Source organism: Carassius carassius, chromosome 23 (assembly GCF_963082965.1).
Source record: "Carassius carassius chromosome 23, fCarCar2.1, whole genome shotgun sequence".
Taxonomy (NCBI): Eukaryota; Metazoa; Chordata; class Actinopteri; order Cypriniformes; family Cyprinidae; genus Carassius; species Carassius carassius.
The window spans coordinates 16,871,410-16,880,418 of NC_081777.1; the positions used below are offsets into that span (position 1 = coordinate 16,871,410).

The following is a 9,009-nucleotide window of genomic DNA, read 5'->3' on the forward strand; positions in this document are numbered from 1 at the left end:
ACTAGGTCTAATTGAACGTACAGTTGTGTATTCGCCCATGTTGAAAAGGTATACGATGGTGAAACTATTTCAAAATATTAACCTTGATCCAATTTGCAAAATCTAAACATAATTCAATGTTGACTGGCTTATGGACATGATGGAACCCGACGTCTATTCACTGTTTAATCAACGCTAAAATGCTGGCTAGACCTGCTAAGAGCCGAACATGAACCAGCGCTCGGTGACATGGGAGTCTGGCACTTTAACAAGCAGGTGATCAACAGGCTCCATAATATGATGTGCAACTATTAAACACTATCTCACTTTAATAGGGGCTTTTTCTCATTTGGAAACATTACTCAAAGCTGTGTCCATTTATTTTCTAACGCAGTAGTAAAAGGTATCTCTGTGGTAAGTTGAATACATAAAATGGGGAAGGTAGGATAGTTGTTGAACATAATCTTAGCAATAAGCCTACATTACACTATGATGAAGAGGTGCAATTTTTTATGTTTAATGTTAGTAGAGATTAAATATCCAAAAAGGAAAGGGGTATTGTACTTAAATATCCTATTAATTCATTTGGCTAGAATGATCTGTGATCAATTAGTCTGGTCTGTTTTAAGTTACCATTGATTGGGTGAAAACCATTCAAACATACTGGCTGCGGGAATCAGTGGGCGTGGCTCATTATACTATTAGCAAAACGCAGTGAATGACGCGCGCTCTGTGCAACCAAAACTGCGTTTTTTACGCTGTCCTATGGCAACATTAACGTATGGAAAGCCAAATGGGTCAGAATACGCGTGCTTTTCAACGCCGTATTCATTTTAAAACGCCGTTTTCATAACGCCGCCAGGCGTTAAATAAGCGCCGTTACGTGATAAGTTAACGCCAGACGCCACCAGGCGTTAAAATAACGCCACACGCCGACCGACGTTAAGTTAACGCGACACGCCACTTAAGATGCAAATTTATTCGCTCATCTACATGGACACACCTCTCATGGCTACGAGGACTCTACGGCAAGTCAGAGCATCCAGTTTGCAAGAGCGCGAAGATGGCAAGAAGAGCCCTTACAATTGTACATATAGGGGATAAATGCCCCTGAATAAGCTTTTGTCTCATGAAGTCTCATGAAGTGAAAATGTGGAAATGATTTTATTCAACAGTTAAATTAATAAGGAAGTAATATTATTATTTTATTATTATATTATATTTTGAGTAGGATATCATTTCAATTTAATAAATAGTTGGCCATAGTTTTACAAAAATAGAAATTCTGTTTATTTACATTTACTCAACCCAATGTTGTTTCAAACCTTATGTCTTTATTGCGTTTGAGGAACATAGGAAGATATTTTGAAGAATGCTGATAACCAAACTGTTTTAGTCTGTAAATATATGTTGATTCAGATGCAACTTCTGAAACAAAGCATAGCATGTGTAAACCTAAATTAAATATACATTTTTAAAGCTACATTTTGATTCTGTTTTCTCATTCTTTGCTTTTCTCATTTAACACAATTTGGCTATATGATAAAATATCTTTTGAGGGTACTTTTTCTTCCTTTTTAAAACATAATAACATATGATAAACTGAAATCATACTCAAAAGTAGATACCTGAATTTTTACAATAAAGCACTTACACACACACACACACGTCTGGTCAGCTATCCTTGTGGGGACTCTCCATAGGTGTAATGGTTTTTATACTGTACAGACCGTATTTTCTATCGCCCTACACCAACCCTACCCCTAAACCTAACCCTCACAGGAAACTTTCTGCATTTTTAGGTCAATTTAGGTCCCCTCCGTGACACGAGTCCCCATGAGTCTGTGTGTATTCAGGTTTAAGTCCCCACCAGAATAGAAAAACAAATACACACACACACACACACACACATATATATATATATATATACATATATACATATAATGAATATTGTTATTACATGACACAAATGAGTGTAAATTTGGAAATTATTACAACAGTTAAATAATAAATTTCTTGTAATATATTCCAAAATATATTTATAATCTGTGTTGGAATATATATATATATATATATATATATATATATATATATATATATATATATATATATATATAATGACCTTTTGGATGTATTTCATTATAAATCTCTTTGTAATCTATAATAACATTACATTTATTTCATATTTCTATATGTCCTTCTTGAATATTAAGCAATTTTGGCCACATTATAAATACTTTGTGAAATTGCACATGCTAAAATATAAGCATTATTAATGTGTTTAATAAAAACATAAACATTAATTAGTGAAAAGAAAGAATTATTTAATAAACAATTAGAATGATTAGTACTTGTCTCTCATTGGACTGATTAGCCTATCTCTCAAAACCTTTCTTAATTAGTTGTACAGTATTGCATGATTTGTAGATTATATTTAATACACTTTGCGTAAACGTTTGCAATTAGTTTTTAAAAGGTAACATTAAGGTCTTAAGGCGTCTATGCTTACATTCCTTTATATATATATATATATATATATATATATATATATATATATATATATTCAAAGAGTTTTCTTTATTTTCATGACTATGTAAACTGTAGAGTCAGACTGAAGGCATCAAGGGCTATTTGAGCAAGAAGGAGAGTGATGGGGTGCTGCTCCAGATGACCTGTCCTCCACAGTCACCGGACCTGAACCCAATCGAGATGGTTTAGGGGTGAGCTGGACCGCAGACAGAAGGCAAAAGCACCAACAAGTGCTAAGCATCTCTCTGGGAACTCCTTCAAGACTGTGGAAGACCATTTCAGGTGACTACCTCTTGAAGCTCATCAAGAGAATGCCAAGAGTGTGCAAAGCAGTAATCAAAGCAAAAGGGGGCTACTTTGAAGAACCTAGAACATGACATATTTTCAGTTGTTTCACACTTTTTTGTTATGTATATAATTCTATATATAATTCCACATGTGTTAATTCATAGTTTTGATGCCTTCAGTGTGAATCTACAATTTTCATAGTCATGAAAATAAAGAAAACTCTTTGAATGAGAAGGTGTGTCCAAACCTTTGGTCTGTACTATATATATATATATATATATATATATATATATATATATATATATATATATATATATATATATATATATATATATATATATATATATATATATATATATATATATATATATATATATATATATATATATATATATACATTATAGGGCGATATTTGACTCCTTAAAGATTAGTTTTTTAACCTTTATAATCCCCTTTTTCAAACTTTATTAAATGTATTCCATATTTTAAAGCCAAAACATTTAGATTTTAACTTAGCATCAACATTTCATCTTTGCCATGCACTTAACTTTTTTTGTTGCATTAAGGAATATTTACAGACTTCATGCATAATAACGATGTTATGAGATTAATGTTTAAAATATGAAGTTTTGAATATAGAAATATTAAACAATTTAAATGACTCAATTTATAAAATGAAACTGAAACCGCCAGTAGGTGGCAGCATGTCACTGAATCATTTATTAAATCGATTCGTTCAAACGTCTGATTCATTTATGATTTTAAGACAGCACCGGATGTAGTGTCTGGCGCGTTTTTTAGATTGTTAGGTCATTATTAATCTCTTTATCAGAGAACAACAAAGATGTCTGGTGTACCTAATAATTTTAGAAGACGTCTCAGTGGGATTAGGGATCGCATAAATGCCCAACTTGACAGTTTACTTGAAGCATCACCAGCAGAGCTTGGAGAACAAAGTCTTGTGGACAGGTAGGGAATGTCTGTCTGCCTATCTATCTATCTATCTATCTATCTATCTATCTATCTATCTATCTATCTATCTATCTGTAAAATCTTTAAATAAAATCTATTTATTAGCCCTATAAATTAATTGGATGATTTAATTCGACAACTTAAATCATGACATTATAATAACAAACAATAAGTATCAAACTTACTTTATCTCAGATCATTAATTAGGTTATAGCAAATATGTTTAAATTTCGTAGTAGAGTTATGTTTAAATGTTCTCTGAAAGGTTTGAGATGTTCCGCAACGAACAGCCGTTGCATGGTCCTGCTCGTCCCAGAAGGACGCGGAGGAGAAATGTGACATGTACATTTAAAGTAACTCTTCTCCGCACTGGTATTGATCGGTTATCTTCTTTGAGAGGTAAGTCCTTTGCTTATAATGCTATTCATGAAATTGTCATGTTGATTGTAAACAAATTAAACTAACAGCATTTCACATTGTTGACCAATAGATGCCATTGCCAGTCAGAGACTTGTTGTACAGAGAGAGCAGAGTGAGACACAGTTTGCAGAAATTCTCAGAAGCACGTTTCCACAGCTTCAAGGGAGAGAGTTTGAATTATGCAGGGTTGATGCACAGAGGCAGGTTTCACGTTTGAGTCTGGAGTCAAAAACCCCAGCAGCCATAATTGCTAGTGGGCAGCTAGGAAGATCGGCACTTTATGTACAAGAGAAGGTAATCTAATCTAATATTCAAAAGGCCTCTTTGTGTCTGCAGTATTATGTAGAAACTGTGTTCCTATTGTTTGATCTATTTCATATCAGTCTTCGTTTTTTGGACAGCCTAATATTTTATTGCTTCCTTTATATTATGTATAAACAAAAGTGCTACAAATAGTGCAATAGTACATTCAAATGAAAGATCACAGTTGTTCAATTTTACAGAGTACTTATGCACTTGCACAAGTGAACTCCTCTCCAGCTCCAGCCGTGGCCTCCTTCTCATCTCCAGCCGTGGCCTCCTTCTCAGCTCCAGCCGTGGCCTCCTTCTCAGCTCCAGCTCCAGCCGTGGCCTCCTCTCCAGCTCCAGCTCCAGCCGTGGCCTCCTTCTCAGCTCCAGCTCCAGCCGTGGCCTCCTCTCCAGCTCCAGCTCCAGCCGTGGCCTCCTTCTCAGCTCCAGCTCCAGCCGTGGCCTCCTCTCCAGCTCCAGCTCCAGCCGTGGCCTCCTCTCCAGCTCCAGCTCCAGCCGTGGCCTCCTCTCCAGCTCCAGCTCCAGCCGTGGCCTCCTCTCCAGCTCCAGCTCCAGCCGTGGCCTCCTCTCCAGCTCCAGCTCCAGCCGTGGCCTCCTTCTCATCTCCAGCCGTGGCCTCCTTCTCAGCTCCAGCCGTGGCCTCCTCTGCTGCTCCAGCTCCAGCCGTGGCCTCCTCTCCAGAAGTTTCAGTGGCATTTTCTTTACTCAGTCCAGACACAGATATTTATATCTCAGATGAAGATGAGTATGAGTAAGTCAATTGATGTTGTTAGACATGTATTTATACTGTAGTTGGATCAAAAGACGGAGTAACATTCTCTTTTATTTATTTTTTTCAGTGTTGACCTGAAATCATTGTTAAATACAATGTCAAACAAAGTGGATTTTACAGCTGCACCCATTTCCAACCAAATCAATGTAACACGATGCAACATCCTAGACAGTGGCATCAGAGCCTTCCGACGCCAACGTTTTAACCCTGAGGCAAAACTAGATGTTGTGTTCAGAGATGCTGATGGGATTGGTGAGGGAGCCGCTGATGAGGGTGGACCAACGAGAGAATTTTTAACTTTGCTGATGAGGGAAATCCACTCATGCGAAATATTTGATGGAGAGGACTGGAAAAAAACACTTGCCTGCAATTCCAAAGGTAACCTCCTGCCTAATTTGTGTGTGTGTGTGTTTACATTAAGCATTTTGGAAAAATAGTTTGCCTCCTTTATAATTTTCTGTAATTCTGCACACTTTCACATTGAATGTCATTAGGTCTTTATAAAAATCATCTTTAATTATTAAAATTAAAACATAGTCCCCTATGAAAAAAGTGATTAATTTTTTAAGAAGCACCACACATTTTCTAAGCATTGTTTATAGACATAATAATGCTTTTCCCATGTGTTACAGCACTGTACAATGGAATGTACAAAATAGTTGGACGGATGATAGCTGTGTGCCTGATACATGGTGGTGTGGAGCCAAATTTTTTTTCAGAAAGACTGTTCTGTCAGGTGTGCAACCTTCAGCCCCCAGTACCAGACCTTCAAGAGATTGCTGACTATGACTTCAGAGCAAAGATGACCAAGGTTAGTTTATATATTGCACATTTTCATTTATGCCAGCTGTTGCTTTGTTAGTAACTGTAATTTGGCGATAGTGGTAATATCTTAGAATGTTTAAATTGTTAACCTTAACCTTAAAAAGCTCTTACTTAAGGGTTTGTGTGTGCATTAAATATTTAAATGTTTTATATAAGTATTTTGTTTCTTGTATTTAATGGCTAATTTTGTGTTAAATTCATTGTCAATTTAGATCCAGTTGGCACAGAATGTAAATGAAGCACAGTGTGCTATAATGGAGGCGTCTGACCAATTAAGTATGCTGGGGTCTCTATGGCACATCCAGACGCTAGAAGACAGAGACAACTTAGTGGAATCAGCTACCAAGTTTTTCATCGAGAACAGGTTGAGGGATTCCTTGGAACAGTGAGTATAAGAATGTACAGATATTTTCACCTGACAAATTACCAGTACTATTTTGTCATTGTTTCACATTTGGTACATGTTTTGCTTATCTAGATTTAAAGAGGGCCTGGAGTGTCTTGGGCTTTTACATTTGATGCAAAAGCATCCTCAGCTCTTTAAAGAAGTATTTATGTATGAGGAGAAGCCACTTTTGGCCGAAGACATATCTGCTTTGTTTAAAGCAGAACTTTCTCCAGTTGGCAGCAACAGGAGAGTAGTGGAGAGTAGAACAATCTGTTTCTGGAGGGACTGGCTCATAGAAGTGGAAGGTATGAGATCAAACTGAAGCTATGTTGGATCTCTCTCTCTCTCTCTCTCTCTCTCTGTCTGTCTGTCTATCTATCTATCTATCTATCTATCTATCTATCTATCTATCTGTCTGTCTGTCTGTCTGTCTGTCTGTCTGTCTGTCTATCTATCTATCTATCATATTTTTTTAAGATAAATTAAATAAAAATGTATATATGTTTGATGAAATCCCATAGCTCATGTGTGCTTTTAACATATTATCCCTGTATTAAAATGTATTTAGTTGCCACTTGAACAAATCTTTCATACACTTTTAAATATATACTGAACCATAGCACACCTTTAACTAATACACTTATAAAACACTTGTATATTTGGTTTACTTTATCTGACTACACTTAAAATCAATTTATATTAAGTGTACTTATGTGGTACAGTTGGGAAAATGTACTTATATTTATTAAAAGTTTAATTTAGGATTACTATATAAAAATCTACTAAGATTGAACTAATTTTTAATGTAATGAAATCAAACTTTAGAAGTACACAAATAAAAGTCCTCTGTATATTTTTGTGATAGGATACTTTATTTCAATGCACTAAAAATGAATTTGAGTATTAGTGCTACTTAATATACTTTTTCAAGTGCAAGTAGAAATACACCTTTAATTAGTGTCTATATAAAATATAATCTTATTTAGCACAAAAAAATGAATTTACTACAAAAGTACTTGCTTGTTTTTAAGTATTTTTAGTACATTCAACTATACTTTATTGTTATCTGGGATGAGGATACTTATATGGGTTTGGAAGAACATGAAGTACAATAAACTGTGACAACTACTTTACTGGTATTCTGTATCTGCAAAATGGTCATTAACTTTTTTTTTTCCTGTTCATTTTTACTAGAAGGAACTGCATATCCCCTCACCTTAGACAAGATTCTTGGATTTGTGTCAGGATCTACTGCTATTCCGAGGCTAGGGTTCCCAGTGGAACCCAAATTGGAGTTCTTACACCCTCAAGAGAATGAGGCCCCTAAAATTTTTCCAGAGGCAAATACCTGCAGCATTGTCTTGAGGCTACCAATCCATCCCAGCTATGAACTCTTCAGAGAAAACATGGAAAGTGGTATTTTGCAATCCCCCACTTTTGGAGTGATGTAGAAAAATTGTGTTGGCTGTTACTGATGTAATAGTTTTAAATATTTTCATGTTTTAAAGTTTTATTATGAAACATGAAGAGCTAAATTGGCACACCACTGCTCTAAGAGTAGAAAAATATTTATATTCTCACCAAAAGTGACATTTCAAGCCTACAAGCTCTTCATCAGACAATGATCACATACATCAAACTAGAGTGACATGATCACCCACATGACCCCCCGCCCCCCAAACCGAATGGCAATCAGATAAAGGCAATAAACATAAAAGTGAAAACAACCATTAACTACAAATGCTGAACCTCAACATATTAAAAAAAAAAAAATACTTGCAAAATATACATAAAAGAACAATACTTTATCTCTCACAAAAATCATTAAATAAAATGCCTGATGTTAAGAAAACAATCAACATCAAGATAGAATCAAATGTAAATTTGATTCTATAATTTATGTATACTTTACAGCTATTTTTTTTATATAGGCTTAGGTTCAGAATTTGTAGTTAGTGGTTGTATTCACTTTTAGGTTTGTTTATTGCCTTTATGTGAGGTGATTTCCTGATTGCCCTTTTTTGGATCATGTGGGTGATCATGTCATTCAGGTTTGTGCTATATATAAAACCTGAACTATGTATGTGTTCATTGTCTAATGAAGAGCTTGTAGGCTCGGAATGTCACCTTTGATGAGAACATAATACTTTTGGAGCTGTGGTGTGCCAAATTTCTTCTTAGTTTTAGGTATTTACGTGGTTGAGCACTCACATTAAGCCCTTCAGCCTGTTGGATGTGTGCACTTCGATTATCTAAAGTTATACAATGGACATTTCATCATACAGTTCTACTACAGCTTTTTGATGTTTGTAGGGGTTGCTAAGTTTTGTCCCTTTCTCCAGTTCTGCTCTGTCTTGGGATATCTGATAAGAATCCACATCTGAAAGTATTCAGATTATACTACAAATTAATGAAATTTACATCACAATTACAATAAAAAGTTGTTTATTAATGTGATTTAGTGTTTTTTTTTTTTTTTTTTTATCTCAGGGATATGACTAGCCCTTACATAAACTATAAATGAGTC

At 35.2% G+C, this 9,009-nt stretch overlaps 1 protein-coding gene across 2 annotated transcripts; it reads left to right on the forward strand.

Moving 5' to 3' along the window:
* Positions 1-3,327: 3,327 nt before the first annotated feature.
* LOC132101393 (uncharacterized) lies at positions 3,328-8,934 on the forward strand. 2 transcript variants are annotated; one of them, XM_059506319.1, is made up of 8 exons: positions 3,328-4,167; positions 4,259-4,482; positions 4,692-5,248; positions 5,337-5,647; positions 5,902-6,080; positions 6,307-6,479; positions 6,573-6,787; positions 7,677-8,934. In XM_059506319.1, exons 1-8 carry the CDS (start codon positions 4,020-4,022, stop codon positions 7,931-7,933), a joined length of 2,064 nt encoding a protein of 687 aa, XP_059362302.1. In that variant the 5' UTR covers positions 3,328-4,019; the 3' UTR covers positions 7,934-8,934. The 2 variants fall into 2 exon arrangements, with proteins under 2 accessions (XP_059362302.1, XP_059362303.1); XM_059506320.1 differs by having other exon boundaries at positions 5,989-6,080.
* Positions 8,935-9,009: the final 75 nt, after the last annotated feature.

Coding starts and splice junctions, on each gene's coding strand:
- LOC132101393 (XM_059506319.1), top strand. CDS start 4,020: ATGTTCTCTGAAAGGTTTGAGATGTTCCGCAACGAACAGCCGTTGCAT. Junction 4,168..4,258: donor TCGGTTATCTTCTTTGAGAG/GTAAGTCCTTTG, acceptor GTTGACCAATAG/ATGCCATTGCCAGTCAGAGA. Junction 6,081..6,306: donor TCAGAGCAAAGATGACCAAG/GTTAGTTTATAT, acceptor TTGTCAATTTAG/ATCCAGTTGGCACAGAATGT.